Here is a 19,282-nt window from a genome sequence, read left to right as displayed (position 1 = left end):
CCTGTGGTAATGAATTCCATAGGCTCACCACTGTTTGGGTGAAAAAATGTCTCCTCATCTCCGTCCTAAATGGTCTACCCTGAATCCTCAAACTGTGACCCCTGGTTCTGGACACACCCACCATTGGGAACATCCTCCCTGCATTTATCCTATCTAGTCGCGTTAGAATTTTATAAGTCTCTATGAGATCCTGCCACCCCATTCCCCCACGCCGTCCCCCATTCGTCTGAACTGCAGTGAAAACAATCCTAACCTAGCCAATCTCTCCTCATATGTCAGTCCTGTAATCTCTGGAATCAGCTTGGTAAACCTTCACTGCACTCCTTCAAGAGCTAGAGCAAGAGCATCCTTCCTCAGAAAACTGCATGCAATATTCCAGATGTGGCCTCACCAAGGCCCTTTATAACTGCAGCAACATATCCCTGCTCCTGTCCTCAAAACCTCTCGCAGTGAAGGCCAACATACCATTTGCCTTCTTTACAGCCTGCTGCATCTGCATGCTTACCATCAGTGACTGGTGCAGAAGGACACCCATGTCCTGCTGCACACTCCCTTCTCCCAATTTACAGCCATTCAGGTAGTAATTGGCCTTCGTGTTTTTGCTTTTAATGTGAATAATTTCATATTTATCCAAATTATATTTCACCTGCCATTGATTTGCCCACTCATTCAACCTGTCCAGATCATGTTGAAGGATCTCTGCATCCTCGTCACAGTTCACCCTCCCACCCAACTTAGTGTCATCTGCAGACTTGGAGATGTTACATTTTGTTCCCTCATCCAAATCGTTAATATATATTGTGAATAGCTGGGGTCCCAGCACTGATCCCTGTGGCACCCCACTAGTTAATGCCTGCCAATTTGAAAAGGACCCACTAATTCCTACTTTTTGTTTCCTCTCCATCAGTGTCCTATCCATCTCAATACACTCCCCCAATCACATGTGCTTTAATCTTGCACAATAATCTCTTAAGCGAGACTTTGTCAAACGCTTTCTGAAAGTCCAAATATACCACATTGGCTGGCACCCCCTTGTCAACTCTACTAGTTACATCTTCATAGAATTCCAACAGATTTGCCAAACATGATTTCCCCTTCATAAATCCACGCTGACTCTGATTCTGCCACACCTTTCTAAATGCTCTGCTATAAAATCCTTGATAATGGATTTGAGAGTTTTCCCCACTACCGATGTTAGGCTTACTGGTCTGTAGTTCACCGTTTTCTCTCTGCCTCCCTTTTTGAATTTTGCAGTGACATTAGGTACCCTCCAATTTGCAGGGACTGTTCCAGAGTCTATAGAATCCTGGAAGATGACCACCAAAGCATCCACTATTTCTACAGCCACTTCCTTAAGCACTCTGGGATGTAGATTATCTGGCCCTGCAGATTTACCTGCCTTCAATCCCATCAATTTTCCCAACACCATTTCTCTACTAATATTGGACTCCCTTAATTCTTCCCTCTTTCTAAATCTCGCATTCTCCAACATTTCTGGTATCTGATTTGTGTCCTGTTTTGTGAAGACAGAACCAAAGTATGTATTCTGTTGCTCAGCCATTCCTTTGTCCCCTATTATACATTCCCCCGTTTCTGCTATAGGGAACCTACATTTGTTGTCATCAATCTATTTCTATTCACGTACCTATAGAAACTGTTAGTGTCAGTCTTTATGTTCCTGCAAGCTTATTTTCGTACTTATTTTCACCTTCTTAATCAATCCCTTGGCCCTTCTTTGCTGAATTCTAAACTGCTGCCAATCCTCAGATTTATTATTTTTCTTGGCCATACTGTATGCATCTTTCTTGGATCGGATACTATCTCTAATTTTCTTTGTAAGCCATGGATTGGCCCTCAACGCCTTTGCCACTGGAGGAAGAGAATGAATAGTCTACTGAGGCTCTCCTGGTGCAAGAGGTAACTTTCGTGCGTTACATGCTGCCTGTGTTGATGGCGAGTCGAAGGAACGTGACCCAGTGCTAAAATGCCCAGGAGACTTTCAAAGAAAACAGACTGGCCTAAGTCCATGGACTTGGGGAGGGATGTTGGACCTCGTAGAAAATGAGTTCCCTCATTGGAGTTGTTAATCTGGTCTAATCTGAGAGCCCTGGCTGACATAAAAAGGTTGAGTGTCAGCAGTATTGATGCTCTGGTGCCTGACTCTGTATGACACATTATTATAGTTAAGGAATATTCATGTGTAAATAAAAGGTGACTCGGTGAGAGATACTGACTTCTGTAGAGATATTTCAGTGGTGTTTTCGATATCTATTGCCGTTGTTCTTCTAGATGGAAATGGTTATAGGTTTGGAAGGTGCTGTTTAAGGAACTTTGGAGAACTTTTTTCAGTGCATATTGTAGATGGTTCACACAATGATCCTGCTTTTTTACTGCTTCTCTATATTCCCTTATGTGCTCTTGCCTGTCTGCAACTTGATGATGGAAAATAGTTTTCTGACCTGAAATAAATATCACAATATTTTGAGGTGTAACAAATATTAAGTGTATAGGAGGAACAACTGACTTTGGAACAATAGTTCTGAATGTTTTCTGCAATTGGTGTTTTCCCTGTTTCTAGGTTCATTGAAAACTAATTGATAGTGGCTAATTGCCATAATTAGCCTCAATCTGTTCTAGCTGTGTTTTACCATGACAGGCTTAAAGAAACTTGATGAGATGGACATTTAAAAATGGTCTTTAAACATCTAAGAATTCCTATTGTTCCTATTTCATGCAATCAGACCAGATTAACGACCTTAGATCACATTCCACTATCCCCTTGACATGATTGTGGACCTAAAGGTTTGAGACACAAATGACGATCTTTGAGCCAATCATTGAATTGCCCGTTACAGAAAGCAATTAGCATGCATTAAAATATGTTCAGTGTTAGTTTCCTGTGAAGGGTTTTGCCAAAAATCTTAAAATAGTGAAGCAGTTTAGGTAATTTATAGAAATCCTATGGATTTTGACATTTTTCTAGAAAAGGTCTCTAAATTATTTTTCTTAACTGCCTGGTATTCACCTCATCCCCAATACAACACATACAGTTTATATTTCTATGGTAAAATATAGCCTATCTTTTAGTGGGATCTCTGTAAAGTGTTAACATTAATATTTACAAAAGCTTACCATGACCACTCTCATAGCTCAAATTCATGTCATGCTTGTGCTTGACTTTACTTCTACAATCAGGCAGGAAATGTATGTCATGGGTCAAATGTCTCTGGATAAGTCCATTGAAAGCAATTGGAAGATAAGCATCATTTACCCACTATGTGGTATTTTCTTGAATTGATGATTATAGACAGCCTGAATTTTTATTATAACAAGGTATAGAGCTGGATGAACACAGCAGGCCAGGCAGCATCAGAGGAGCAGGAAAGCTAACGTTTCGGGTCTGGACCCTTCTTCAGAAATGGGGGAGGGGACGAGGACTCTGAAATAAATAGAGAGAGGTGGGGGGCGATGATGGAAGGTGGATAGAGGAGCAGATAGGTGGAGAGAAGACAGGTCAAGGAGGCAGGCATGGATCCAGTAAAGGTGAGTGTAGGTAGGGAGTTGGGATGGGGGTTGGTCAGTTGGGTGGGAGGGGCGGGTAGGTGGGAGGGAAGACGGATAGGCCAAGGAGGCGGGGATGAGGCTAGTAGGTAGGAAGTGGGGGTGGGAGTTGGTCAGTGAGATGGGAGGAGCAGATAGGTGGGAGAAAAGACAGACAGGTCAAGGAGGCGGGGACGAGCTGGGCTGTCTTGGAATGAGGTCGGGGGTGGGGGGATTTTGAAGTTTGTGAAGTCCGCATTGAGACCATGGGCTGCAGGGTTCCCAAGCGAAATGTGAGGTGCTATTCCTCCAGCCTTTGGGTGACATCATTGTGGCACTGGAGGAGGCCCAGGATGGACATGTCGTCCAAGGAGTGGGAGGGGGAGTTGAAGTGGTTCGCGACTGGGAGGTGTAGTCGTTTGTCACGAACCAAGCTTAGGTGCTGCACAAAGCGGTCTCCAAGCCTCCACTTGGTTTCCCAAGTGTAGAGGAGGCCACATCGGGAACAGCGGATACAATATACCACATCAGCAGATGTGCAGGTGAACATCTGTTTAATGTGGAAGGTTTTCTTGGGGCCTGGGATAGGGATGAGGGGGGAGGTGTAGGGGCAGGTGTAACACTTCTTGCGGTTGCAGGGAAAAGTGCCAGGGGTGGTGGGCCAGTAGGGGTTGTGGAGTGGACGAGGGAGTCACGGAGAGAGCGGTCTTCCCGGAAGGCAGACAAGGGTGGGGAGCGAAAAATGTCCTTGGTAGTGGGGTCAGACTACAGGTGGCGGAAGTGGCAGAGGATGATGCATTGAATCCAGAGGTCGGTGGGGTGATACGTGAGGATGAGGGGAACCCCGTCCCCGTTGTCATTGCAGGGAGGGGGTGCGAGGGACGAGCATGGATTCCAAAATCCATAAACCCGACTGCCCTGGTCGACCCATTTTCTCTGTCTGCTCCTGCCCCACCAAACCTATCTCCACTTATCTCGATTCCACTTGATCTCCCCTAGTCCAGGAACTCCCCATCTACGTCCGTGACACCACCCACGCCCTCCATCTCCTCCAAAACTTCCGATTCCCTGGCCCTCAACACCCCATCTTCACCATGGACATCCAGTCTCTATATACTTGCATTCCCGATGCAGATGGCCTAAAAACCCTCTGCTTCTTCCTCTCCCGCAGGCCCGATCAGTCCCCCTCCACCGACACCCTTATCCGCTTAGCTGAACTCGTCCTCACCCTCAACAACTTCTTCAGCTCCCCCCACTTCCTACAGACAAAGGGGGTGGCCATGGATACCCGCATGGGCCCAAGTTATGCCTGCCTCTTTGAAGGATACATGGAACAGTCCCTCTTCCGCCGCTACACTGGCCCCATCCCCCACCTCTTCCTCCGTTATACCGATGACTGTATCAGCGCCGCCTCGTGCTCCCACGAGGAGCTCGAAAGTTCATCCTATTTTTTAACACCTTCCACCTCAACCTTCTGGTTCACCTGGACCATCTCTGATACCTCTCTCTCCTTCCTGGACCTCTCTGTTTCCATCTCTGGCAACCACCTGAAACTGATATCTATTTGAAGCCTACCGACTCCCACAGCTACCTAGAATACACTTCCTCTCACCCACCTTTCTGCAAGAGTGCTGTACCCTATTCCCATTTCCTTTGCCTCCGCCACATCTGCTCTCAAGTTGAGGCATTCCACTCCCGGACATCCCAGATGTCCTCGTTTTTCAAGGACCGCAATTTCCCCTCCACAGTGGTTGAAAACGCCCTCAACTGCATCTCTCGCGTTTCCCGAGGCTCATCCCTCGCACCCCTCCCCTACAAGCCTCATCCCCGCCTCCTTGACCTGTCCGTCTTCCCTCCCACCTACCCGCCCCTCTCTCCCAACTGACCAACCCCCATCCCAACTCCCTACCTACACTCACCTTTACTGGCTCCATCCCTGCCTCCTTGACCTGTCCGTCTTCTCTCCACCTATCTGCTCCTCTATCCACCTTCCATCGTTGCCTCCCCCTCTCTCTATTTATTTCAGAGTCCCCTTCCCTTCCCCCATTTCTGAAGAAGGGTCCAGACCTGAAACATCAGCTTTCTTGCTCCTCTGATGCTGCCTGGCCTGCTGTGTTCATCCAGCTCTACACCTTGTTATCTCAGACTCCAGCATCGGCAGTTCCTCTTATCTCTGAATTTTTATTAATGTGTCTCCAAGATTACAAGTAAATGTATATTTTAGCTAGGTAATGGCTGTGAAAATTACATGCTGTGAAAAGTCCAGTTCTTTGACTTGAGTATATTTTTCTGAGAGACAGTATTGCAACTTTATGATTGAAAAGCAGAGAATAAGGTCAGTGCACAAACCTAGTTGTGAAAGAATTGTGTTCCAGCCACATTTTTATAGGTTAAATCATGCAGTTTAGCTAGTTTTTAATCAGAGGTTGGTTGGCTAAAACCAAATGCTAAAAATTAAAACTTATTAGAGTAGGTTTAACATCTGCACCTTCAGGAAATTTCATAATGGCTTAGTGGTGTGTTGTGCCATTTGAGCTAAAAGATTAAAATGGTGTCAGGTTTAAATCTGTGTGTGTAAAGCAACTGACCTTAGAATCAAAATGTACCCAGTTGCCTCTATCGATCACTGTCCAGTAACTTTTTTTTAAGTATGTACATTATTATTGAAATTAAGCATATGTATAAGTTGCAAAACTCATCTAGCTGCCTGTATTTGACATTTTAAGCGTTTGTTTGTGATGATTTGTCAAGCACTGATTATTTTAACAGGATTTGTGTTGGTGCCCCTTATCTTCCTTTTTATTTTGGTGATTTAATACTAACCATAGGTGGCTAGCCATTAAGCCTTCGTACAAAAATGCCTCAGAACTTTCACAAGTCTTTTGGACTAAACATATATGAGGAAAACACCAAAAACATGGGCTGAATCTTGCAGGCTTTTTGGCTAAATTCAAATGGCATTTTAGGAAGATATGCCACCACGAACCTAACCTGATTTCTCACCATTATCTTACTAAACTTACATGTTGATTACCAACCACAACTCTATGATGTCTCTCACGTGTAATTTCTATCATACCATATGCCGTGCCCAGAACAGTCATCACTCAGCGAATATCTGCACACAAAGACTGGAACCCCTTGAGCCTGCACCATCTTTGAAAACCCACTGTGTGGTCAGACAACATCAGGAAGACTCTTGCTGCTTTTTTTTATACATTCATGGCATGTGGGCATCTCTGGCTAGGCCAGAATTTAATGCTCATTCCTAATTGCCCAAAGGGCAGTTAAGAGTCAGCCACATTGCTGTGGGTCTGGAGTCACATCTAGGCCAGACCAGGTAGGATGGCAGATTTCCTTCCCTAAATACATTAGAGAACCAGGCGGGTTTTTCCTGACAATTGACAATGGTTTCATGGTCACCTAAACTCCAGGTCCTTTTTGTTGAATTCAGATCCCACCATCTGCCATTGCAGGATTTGAACCCAGGTCCCTAGAACATTAGTTGAATTTCTGGATTAATAGTCTAGCAATAATACCACTAGACCATTGCATATCCTGCTACTTGTCTCTCAGTTATAGTCTTACGGCATACAGGTCTGCCTCACATCTCATGTTGCTCAGATTCTTGTAAGATTCCACCCCATGGTTTTAAGTGGCAATGGCTTGGCAGCGTCTGTGTAGAAAGAAAGAGTTAACATTTCGAGTTCAATATGACTTCTTCAGCCCAGTTCTGAATAAGTAAATAAAATTGGAAGGTGGGATGATTGAAATAACTTTAAACAGGAGGCATATGAATTGAAGCTCACAGCAAACGATGTATGAATGATGGCATCTATTTTGTGGGAAAGAAAAGACGTAGACATTTTTGGTGCTTTGCACAGAAATGGAAGTCAAAGTGTAATCTTCCATATGGCCTGCTCCTTCTGAGGTAGCTGCTTTTCTGGCTAATGCTTCCTTACCTTGCATGCCTTCTTCCATGGCTTTCATGAGACTATTTCTTCATAAAGCAAGAGTATCCTGTACGGTTATCTCTTTGTGCAACTAAATAAATGTAGAGTTGAAATGTGTTTAAGCATTTTTAATTTTGGCACTACTTTGTAGATTGCTTGCGTTGACATTCCTTATGTGAAATCTGACATGACATGACATGACAAATAAGCAGTCCATATTGTCGTTGCAAAACTTGTAAATAGCCATATGTGGAGGTAAGGTGTGCAGACTGTACATAAGACTAAGATGTGCAATCTCTGGAGTTAGTCATGGAGGTATCAGAATGGTTTTATTGATGTAATTTATCACCTTTTTCATTGTTTAATTCTGTTGAAGTTGAGCTTAATATTTCATTTACTGTAGCCAAGAATGTAGTAACTCAAGCATTGTTAAAAGGAGATGTGGAACAATATTTAAGTTGTATATAACTAAGCAATTATTAATGTGGCAATGTTGTGTAATTTCAGATTATTATTGTTTAAAACAGAGTGAATCATTAACTGTTATAGTAGATGAGACTATTCTAGCAAGTTAGCAGGCTACATTACATCTGTGTCTGCTTCTATTCGGCATGAATATTGTGTGATTGGTGGTACTGTAGTGTTTTTATCCCACACCCTGAACCACCATTCTAAAGTGCATTTTGATCATATATTTCTGTAGCTCAGTGATATTTTTCAATCATTTTCAGTTCAATAGCAACTGTTTCCAGATAAAATATTAGCTTATATTTTCAGGCACTTCTATTTAAACAGATGCTTCTTACAAATATTTTGTTAAATCAATGCCCTTGACAGTTAGCTGTATTTATAGTTATTGATTTTGAGCTGTTCACTTCTTATTGACACAAGATGTTTCTTTGACAAGACAGCAAAACTTTGAAACTGGGTCTGAAAGGTGCAGCAGGCTTGTCTTTTATCTGCAGGTAAAACTAATTTAAGTACCTCTTGAATGTCCTGAGAGGAGACTTCCAAGGTCCTTCCTTTGCTAGGGTGCCTACTGATGCTCCCATGTGTCCTTTTGAGGAAGGGGCACCTTGTCGGAGTCAAAGTGATCTGTCCTCCTGTTGCCTTGCTGTTGGTGCTGAGGTCCAGTGGGTAGGGCAAAAGAATTCAGGACTCTGTACATTTCCAACAGAACCTGAGATTGCTGGATGTAGCTACCCATGTCAGGCAGCCATATGATTGCATACTTAATGTAGCTGGGTGTAGTGTAGCTGTGGTCCTGCAGCCTCTGGTCTACAAGGGCTTGGTCCTCCTGTATCTTCTTGTGTGTGCAAGACAAATGATTTATTATGTTCCAAATCTAATTTCATCAGTACCTTTCTCAAATAAGGCTTGCTTAACAGGAAGGGTATCTCAGTGGATACCACAACTGTACTAATATGGGCCTACTTCAACTATTCTGAATGTAATCTTCATTCTTGTCAGTAATTATTAATTTGTTAAGCAAGTTGAATTTGAGCATTCCCTGACTATATTTTTATCCTTATTACTGAGCGAATTTAAATAATATTCAAAACAATCAATTTGACATACTATTGATGTGCAAACACTGTTCCACAGCATACAATTAAATGAATCCATGACTAACACTTTCATTATCACACTGAAGCTTCTTGTGGCCAATATAATTCCCTCATTCTGGACAGATGTGATCTTTGTGGGGAAAACCAGTGGCAAATTCAATGCCCTACACCTGAATATCTTAACAATATAATTGATATTCCATGAACAAGTAGTGCCTAATGTTTCTGGTATGTATTACAATGACCAAAGATGGCTGAAATTTTCACTGAGGTTATATCTGCTTAATGAACACCCAGAAAGCTATGAGAAGTAAGTTCTTTGGAGCAGTCTTTCCCAGAGTGGCCTGGAGACTCAGACAGGATGGATCACACATTTTACTGTAGCAAAGCAGACAAAATTTTCACCTTCGTTAAACAGTTTCGAGATAATATAAAATACAGACTATGAAGTTGCAATATCTCATTGACTAACTTAAAGTCTTGGACTTCAGTTTGTAAGAAAAGTAGTTAAAAATAAATGAGGACACAGCTGACAGGAAATCACAAAGAAATTTATAGATCACATGCCCTGAGATTTTTTAAACCACGTCATGAAAAGGCTAATTGAGGGATAATTACTTTGATATTAAAATCCTCAAGTGAAAAGTATAGCTCACAATGAGACTTACAAAAGTTTGCGGGGCTGAGACTTCTCAATTCCAGATATTGCTGGACCAAAGCTTTTAAGCAAAGAGGAGGACTGAAACCTCCCTATTTATTTCAAGTGAAAGCAAGAGGACTCTGTCAATAGACTGTCACTGTGGCAATCCCTCTGATTATACTTTCCTCTACTATCACTTTGTTCTATTTTGCTTCCCCACACACTAGAATGGCTCCCTGATTGCAGCACCATGGGCAATTAGCTCATCTACCCTTCACTCTTTCATTCAAACAACCAAAAAGAGTCACAAACCTGCTGGACAATATCAATGGCTGAGCTTCTGCATTCCTGCCACCTGAGTCACATTTCCTTTCTTACTTGCAATCACGCTGTTCTGATCCTGAACAAATCAGAAGGCTCAATCCTAAGAAGTATCATCTTTTAAGCTAAGGAATCAGGATAACTGCCCTCCCTCCCCGATGCATTACGTTGTGTGTAACTTGGCCCCCAGTTTATAATCTCTGAGCAGATGCTGCTTGACCCTGAAATACTTGAAACAAGTGGAGGAGTTACATTATTGATAAAAGAGAATATCATAGCTCTACTGCAGGAGGACACATGGATAGAGCTCAGGAATAGCAAGGGTGCAATCAGACTAATGAGATTGTACAACAGGCCTCCTAACAGCCAGCCAGTGATAGAGGAACAGATATGTGGACAGATTATGGAAAAATGTAAAAACAACATGGTTGTTGTGGCGGATGATTTTATCTTACATATTGACAGGGGCTCACTTAGTGCCAGTGATTCGGGATGGAAGGAATTTGATAGGTGTGCCCAGGGGGGATTCTTTTTAAAACAATGTGTAATAACTGGAGAAGGACGATACTAGACCTGGTGTTGGAGAATGAGGCTGGCCAGGCGATTGAACTTTCAGTAGGGCAGAATTTTGGGAACAGTGACCATAATTCTGTAAGTTTTACACTACTTATGAATAAAGAGTAATCCTTGGGTGAAAGCATCAAGGCAGAAGGCTAACTACCACTTAGGGAGGAATTGGCGAATGTGGATTGGGGGCAGCAGTTTGAGGGTTAGTCCACATCTGGCATGTGGGATATTTTAAAGGCCAGTTGATTAGAGTTCAGGGCCTGCATGCTCCTATAATAATGAATGATAAGGATGGTAAGATTCGGGAACCTTGAGAAATTGAGAGCTTATTCAACAAGGAAAAGGAGACATTCATAAGTTTTAGGAAACTGAAGACAGACAGAGACACCAAAGCATACAAAGATAGCAGGAAAGAACTCAAAAGGAATTAGGAGTGCTAAAAGGAGCCATGAAACATCTTTGGTGAACAGGATTAAGGAAAATCCCAAGGCATTTTATGCATTTATGAGGAGCAAGTGGGAACTAAGGAAAGGGAAGGTCTACTCAAGGAAAAGGGAATCTATACATGTAGCTAGAGGAAGTAGATGAGGTCCTTAGTGAATACTTTGCATCAGTATTCACAATGGAAAAGGACACAACGGAGAATGGTGAGTCTCAGGAGGGATATATTGACATTCCAAGGCAGATCAATGTAAATTAGGCGGCAGTGGCATTAAGGTAGACAAGACCAGAATTCTATCCCAGAATATTGAGGGAGGCAGCTGAGGAAATTGCTGGGACCTTATATGAAATATTTGTATTTCCTTTAGTCACAGTGGCAGTCCTAGAGGACTGGAAAATAGCAAACATTTTTCCTTTGTTTATGAAGGGCAACATGGATAATCCAGGAAATTGCAGGCTGGTAAATTATTGGAGAAGATTCTTAGGGATAGGTTTTACTTACATTTGGAAAAATATGAATTTCTTTGTAACAGGCAGCATGGCTTTGAATGGGGAAGGTTGTGTTTCACAAACTTGATTGAGTATTTTGAAGAAGTAATAAAGTTAAAGATGATTGAGGGCTGAGCAGTATATGTTGTGTATACGGACTTTAGCAAGGCCTTCGACAAGGTCCCTCATGGCATGCTAATCTAAAAGGTGAAGTCATGTGGGATTTGTGGTGAGTTGGTAAGATGGATACAGAACTGGCATGGTCAGGGAAGACAGTGTAGTGGTGGAAGGGTATTTGTCTGACTGGAGATCTGTGACCAGTGGTGTTCTACAGTGCTCAGTGCTGGGACTGCTGCTGTATGGAATATATATAAATGATTTGGAGGAGAATGTAGGTAGCTTGATTAGTAAGTTTGTGGATGACACAAAGATTTGGTGCAGACAACTGCATAAGCTCACTCAGGAAATATCCTAATAAGAGTATTCCAGGTTGGCACACAGCAAAATCTCACAAATAAAACCAAGTCTCAGTCAAACAGTTCCAATTTTCTTCAGGATCCTGCCTGGTAAGACATTGTCATTATTGTTGATATGCAGATTTGGGACAGCAACAGAGTCCTACTAGACTTAAATGGAGTAAGAAAAGTCATAGGCCAGCATCCAGAAGACTGCCCAGGAGAGTTCACACCTTAGATACTCCATCTGCATCTGGTTTGGAACCGTTAAATTGCTTAGCAACATCCAAATCAGAACCGATCAAGATAAATATCAGGTTAAATGGCCATTTGGTTCAAATGGAGCTTGATACTAGCATGGCCATATCAGTGATCACAGGATCAGATTTTAATAAAATTCACTCTGGACTCCAGCCCTTAAATTTGCACAAGACTTCAGCTTGTCTGATAACCTATACCGTAGAACTTTTGAGGATTAAGGGTACAATGTCTGTTCCAGTCTGTTATGAAAGGCAATTGGTTTGGTTATCAGTGATTGTAGTAAAAACCTTGGGCCCAAATTTGATGGAATGAAACTGGTTTAAAAAGATTCACCTAGATTGGCTCAAAATATTTCAACTGGAAAATGGCTGCCTGAGTGGAGTCCTAATTAAATGCCTGAATGTTTTCCAGAAACGTCTAGGGACTATCAGAGGAGTCAAAATAACTTTGCATGTTGACCAGGAAACAAATTCTGCAAGGCCTGTCCAGTGCCATTTACTTTAACGGCAAAAGTAGAGGTAGAATTCAAGACTGGAAAGTGAAGGAATCATTAAACCAGTCCAATTAGCAGAATGGACAGCCCTGGTCACCAATTTTGAAACCCGATGGATCAGTTTGCCTCTGTGAGAGATTTTAAACAAACAGTAAATTGTTTTTCACAGTTGGCTAAATACCCAATCACTCGGTTAGAGGATTTGTATGCAAAGCTAACAGGTTTTTTGTCTTTGGTGAAGTTTGACATGAGCCTCGCTTACTTGCAATTACATTTAGACCAGCATTCTCAGAAGTATGCTACAATTAATACCAATAAGGGCTTGTACCAATATGCAACACTGAATACTAATGTGCCATCCGGCATATTGTCAGCCTGTTCAATTTTTCAGTAAACGATGGAGAACATTTTACAAGATCTACGTCAGGTTGCCATTTACTTAGGTGACATCCTGATAACAGGGAAAACTAGTAAGGAACACTTAGAGAACTTGGATGTAGTCCTAAGGCACATTGCGGTGGCAGGCTATGTCTAAGAAGGGGAAAGTGTATGTTCCAGGCCCTCAAGTGACCTACTTGGGCTATGGAGTCGACAAGACCGGGTCACACCAGTTGGAAGATAAAGTGAAGGGATCAAGGGTGAGAAGAAGAAGGCAGGAGAATGAGGTTGAGAAACATATCAGCTATGATCGAATGGTGGAATAGACTCGATGGGCTAAATGGCCGAATTCTGGTCCTATATCTTACGGTAAGTGGGCTTCCAGAGCATCCTCACATACATCCTCTAACACGTGTCTCATCTCAAACAATCTGAACATCAGACTTTTTAGGCCATTAAGGGGAGCTGATGGCCAAGTAGTGTTATCGCTAGACTCTTAATGCAGAGACCCAGGTATTTTTTTCTGGGGATCTGGGTTCAAAGCCCATCATGGCAGATGGTGGAATTTATAACTCAGTAAAAAACTTGCAATTAAATGTCTCATGATGACCATGAAACTGTTGTCAATTGTAAGGAAAAATCCATTTGATTCACTAATGCCCTTTAGGAAAGGAAATCTGCCGCCCAAACTTGGTCTGGCCTACATGTGACCCCAGACCCACAGTAATGTGGCTCACTCTTAACTGCCCTGTCAGCAGTTAGGGTTGGGCAATAAATATTGGACTAGCCAACAACACACACATCCTGTAAATGAATAAAAAAGTTGGCAACTAATTACAGTTGTTATTACATGTTAAAACTTTACTTAAACATTGAGTAAATAAGTAATGCACAATATGTTTTCTGGAAGTAGACATTAATCCCAAGTTACTTCTCAGAGCACAGAAATGAATATTATTCTTTTCACTTGTCTTTCAGCATGTTTGTTTCGATACAATGGGCTATCGTTTGTGTACCTCATTTTTCTCCTCCTTATTCCACTTTTTTCTGAACCCACAAAAAAGACAATGCAAGGTAAGAAATTGTGAATTATTATTTTGTATGCAAGCTATGTATGAATATGTATGAGTACGTATGAGTAATTGATAGCTCAGGAATTAATGATTCATTCTTGTGAGTGTTGCTGAAACCGCCAATATTTACTTCCCATTTCCAGTTCCCTTGAGATGATAGTGATGGTCTGCTGTCTTAAACTGCTGCAGTCTGTGATACAGTCCATGTAACCAATGAAGAAATATATTTTCAAGGCAGGATTAAATCTCACATCTCAGTGGTGCCCATGTAAGCTAAGGTATTTCTGAGGCTTCAGAACTGTCAGATCTCTAACTTAGCTAACAGCATCTTCATCTTGCCTGGGATCTCTAGCTAAATGGTGAGTTTGAAGGCAGCTAATTAGATAGCAACCTCTGGAACATTGCCAAATGTATTACAGGGCTGTCTTTCATGGGTAAGGAATCCCCTCATTTGGTCCCTACGTGGGATACTGAAACTAGAAGATTTCCTCAATGATATTGCTCAGTTTTTGACAGAATCCAGGAAAAAATAAATGGGTTAACAGCATATTTAACTCCTTTTGAAAGCCTAAAATAATTCTGAGGCATCTCCCTCAATAAACCACCAATAACAGTGCCTATAGCCGCATAAATATTGCACTAACTCAAAAAATAACAATACACACAGTTATCAATATTTTTCTAGGATCTCACTAAATTATCAGACCTTAAACCATATGTCAGTTTAAATTTTATAAAATTGACATACCTATGAAAATGTGAATTAGGAGGAGGATTAGCCTCCTTGGCCCCTTGAGTCTGCTTTGCCACTCAATAAGATCATAGCTGATTTGATTTCAAGCCAAGTACATAGAACCTCTTGCTGTCTGCTTTTATGTATGATTTTTTTTATACTCTATTTTTCCTTCTTTTTTAACCTTTCAGTCATTTTTTGCCTTTGTTTAGATTTTACTCAAAGTTCTGACCGCTCATCCTAGCACAGTTGCATGAGTTTCCTAAAATTTTGATAATATCTTTAACTCTTTTAAATTAATCAGTATGATGTGTCCTTGGAATTTTAATTTCAAGTTGGAATATACCCTTTCTGTGTATGCTGAAATATCGCTTAAAATGTCTGCCATTGCATCTCTGTTCACCTATCCAATTATCCAATTTATGAGATCATTTTAGCTATGTCTTCTTTTATATCCTTGTAATTGTCCTTATTTAAATTTAAAGTGTTAGCCTTGGACCCAGTCCCTCAAACTGAAGTAAAATTCCCTTGTATTATGATTGTTACCACTTTGGGGCCAGTTTCCTTACAATGCCATCAGTTAACCCTACCTTGTAACACAATACCAAACCTAGTATAGTATCTACTCTGCTCTGCTCCAGAACATAGGAGCAAATTACTGCAGATGCTGGAATCTGTATTGAAAACAAAATATGCTAGAGATCACAGCAGATCAGGCAGCATCCATGGAGAGAGAGCAAGCTAATGTTTCGAATCTAGATGACTCTTCGTCTAGACTCAACATTAGCTTGCTTTCTCTCCATGGATGCTGCCGGACCCTCTGTTATCTCCAGCACTTTTTGTTTTCAGTACAGCTCCAGAACGTGCTGTTCGAAGAAACTGTCCCAGACACATTTTTGAAGTCTTCATCTAGGCTACTTTTTACTAATCTGATTTTTCTAGTCCATATGTAGATTAAAATCCTGCTTTCTGACAAGCACCCATTATTTCTTCCCTTTTACTTCATTCTACCATGTGGTTAGTAATACATGGTCGGTGTACACCATCCTCCCAACTGACTTCTTGCAGAAGAAAATAGAAAATAGGTGCAGAAGTAAGGCATCAGCCGTCTGAGTCTACTTCGCCGTTCAATACGAGCATAGCCCAATCATCCAACTCAGTACCCTGTTCCTGTTTTCTCCCCATACCCTTTGATCCCCTTTAGCCATAAGACATACATCAAACATATATCCATAAAATATTCAAAGTTTTGGTGTCTACCACCTTCTGTGGCTGAGAATTCCACAGGATCACCACTCTCTGGGAAGAAATGCTCCCTCATCTCAGTTCTAAATGGCCCACCCTGTATTATAAATTGTGGCCCCTGGTTCTGGACTCCCCTGTCATCAGGAACATCATCTTCTGGTTACCCAATGTAATACCCAACTGTTAGGATTGTATAGGTTTCTATGACAGAGTTTCTCATCCTTCTAAACTTCAGTGACTATGGTCTTAACCAATCCAGTCTTGTACATCAGTCCTGCCATACCAGGAATTAGTCTGGTAAACCTTCATTGTACTGTCTATAGCTAGAACATCTTTCCACTTATAAGGAGACACAATATTCCATGTGTGGTCTCACCAAGGCCCTGTATGATTTCAGCAAGATATTCCTGCTCCAGTACTCAAATCCTTTGCTATAAAGACCAACATACTATTTGTTGCCTTTACTGCTTGCTACATCTGCATGCTAACTTTTAGCGACTGGTGTATGAGGCTACCCAGGTATCATTGCACATTCCCCTCTCTTAATTTATAGCCATTCAAATAAGGGTCTGCTTTCCTGTTTTTGATATCAAAGTGGATAACCTCACATTTTTCCATATTATACTGCATCTGCTATGCATTTGACCACCCACTCAGCTTGTCCAAATCACACTGAAGCATCTCTGCATCCTCCTTGCAGTTCACCCTCCCTACTAGCTTTGTCATCTGCCCTTTTGGAATGATCACATTTAGTGATATCATATTGGACTTCATTGAAAGCCTTCTGAAAGGCTAAATAAACCTTGTCCAATGGCTCCCCCTCATCAACTCTACTAGTTACATCCTTGAAGAATTCCAGCAGATTTGCCAAGTATGTCTTACCTTTCATAAATCCATTTTGGCTCAATCCAATCCTGACAGTATTTCCCAATTGCTCAGCTATTATATCTTTTATACTGAATTCTTGCATTTTCCTGACTACCATGCCAGGCTGACTGGTCTATAATTCCCAGTTTCCTCACTACCTCCCTTTTTAAATCGATAGGCTACATTAGCTACCCTCCAATCTGTATGAATTGTTCTCGAGTCTAAACAATCTTCGAAGCTGACCACCAATGCATCCACTATTTCTGGGGCCACTTTCTTAAATACACTGTGATGTAGATTATCAGGCCCTGGGATTTATTGCCCTTCACTTCCATCAATTTTCTCTTCTGTAGTTGGTTCCTCAACATATTAGTCCAGAGAATCATCCTGTATACACTTCATAAATTCCTCCTATACAGAATTGATACTAATTTGATTTGTCCAATCTATATGCAGATTTAAGTCACCCATAATTACAGATTTTAGTTTATTGCATTAATCCCTAATTTCCTCTTTAATGCTACTACCAGCATCACCCTTACAGTTTGGGGTTTTTGTAGAATCCTTACTAATTTTATTTGTCCCGGGTGTCCCTCAGCTCTACCCGTTGAGATTCTATGTAGTCGGAGCCAATATCCTTCCTCACTATTGCATTCATTTCCTTTTTAACCAGCAATGCAACTTTTACTGCCTTTTCCTTGTGGTCTGCCCTTCCTAAGTATTGAATACCCCTGGATATTCAGTTCCTATCCCTGGTCACCCTGCACCCATGACTGTAATCCTGACTGTCCTACACTTTTTTTCTGCACAAAACCATAAGACTTGGTTTTAACATTACTTGCCCTGTTCCCATAATTTTCCATTGTGTCCCTTTGATCTTGGCCCTTGATTTCACTACTTATCACTTTTCTCATTCCCCTGTTGATCCATTGTTCTATCTACTTATTATCTAAACTTAAAAGATTTTTAAACACTCAGGTAAAAGTAAAATCCCATTAATCTCCAAACTGTACTTAATAAATTGAAAAGAAACAAAACAGCAGAATCCAAAGTAGTACTGGCACAGTACTCCTACCAGAGTCCTTATATTTAACACCTGGGTCGGTTTAAGTCATTTGTGACTTCAATTTTTAGATGCGAATTGCAGATAGCTTCTTCCTGGAGCTATCACATACCTATATAAATGTATTTAGCTTTAATAACTTCTTAAGATTTTATCACAAAACTTCAGGGATTAACACTAAATCCTCACTCTAAGATAACCTAGTTCAGTATATATCCATTTCTTCTACACCAGTCTATACAGCCATCCTATTCCAAGGACTTAACAGTTCTTCCTCACTCAAAGTATATACTGAAACCAAAAGTGTCCCTCTCTAAGCTATAAGTGTTTCAGTTAAGCTTAAAAAAAGATCAAGCCTCTTAAAAAACTTTGAGGGCCCATTATTTACCTTGCTGGTCACAAAACATTCTAAAAATAAAGTCCATTGTTGATGCAGAAAACCCATTCAATCTAAATCTAGCCCTCAGAAATGGTTTTAAAAGAAATCATGATGGCTGCAGCTAATTACTAGCTTCAAATACCCACCAGTTACAGACTTGAAAACCAGAACTCAAATTTAAAAACATTATACATAATGATAGGGTAATCTAGCACGTCACAGCCAAACAGAAGGCCAAAATATTTACAGCTCACTTTACCCAGATGTGCTGTGTGGGTGATCCACATTAGCCACCCTCCAATGTCCCGAGTGCCAGAGATACCAATCTTCAGATTTATTTCATTTTTGTGATATCAAGAGACGATGAAGGTATTAGATACTACAAGGGCTGTCAACCTTGATAAAATTTTAGTAATAGCACTGAAGGTTTTTCCGCAGAGCTAGTTGCTCACCTCTCAATCTGTAGTACATCTGCAACATTTGTGGAATCAACAAGTGTGGTAATTTTCTAGGGTATGCACAAAAGGCAGGACAAATCCATGACAAACTATTAGTACCAGTTAGCTTATGCTCAATCACCATCCAAGTGATGGAAGGTGTCTTCGACAGTGCTATCAAGCAGCACTTTCTCAGCAATGACTTGCTCAGCTTGGGTTCCGCCAAATCCACTTGGCTCCTGACCTTATTACAGATTTGATCCAAACAAAGACAAAAGAGCAGAACCTGAGAGTTGAGGTGAGAATGACTGCCTTTGACATCAAAGTGCAGGGCTGGATGAACACAGCAGGCCAAGCAGCATCATAGGAGCAGAGTTAT

At 41.3% G+C, this 19,282-nt stretch overlaps 1 protein-coding gene across 1 annotated transcript in view; it reads left to right on the top strand.

Moving 5' to 3' along the window:
• LOC109920528 (piezo-type mechanosensitive ion channel component 2-like) overlaps window positions 1-19,282 on the top strand; it is a 696,943-nt gene that overhangs the window by 133,885 nt on the left and 543,776 nt on the right. Inside the window, exon 2 of the mRNA XM_048596193.1 lies at window positions 14,085-14,180. Coding sequence (XP_048452150.1) covers window positions 14,085-14,180 — 96 coding nt within the window. The remainder of the gene's footprint in view (window positions 1-14,084; window positions 14,181-19,282) is intronic.

Source organism: Rhincodon typus, chromosome 4 (assembly GCF_021869965.1).
Source record: "Rhincodon typus isolate 14 chromosome 4, sRhiTyp1.1, whole genome shotgun sequence".
In the NCBI taxonomy this organism is placed as follows: domain Eukaryota; kingdom Metazoa; phylum Chordata; class Chondrichthyes; order Orectolobiformes; family Rhincodontidae; genus Rhincodon; species Rhincodon typus.
Note: the sequence above shows the minus strand (reverse complement) of the source record. Positions and strands in the feature narration are given on the sequence as shown.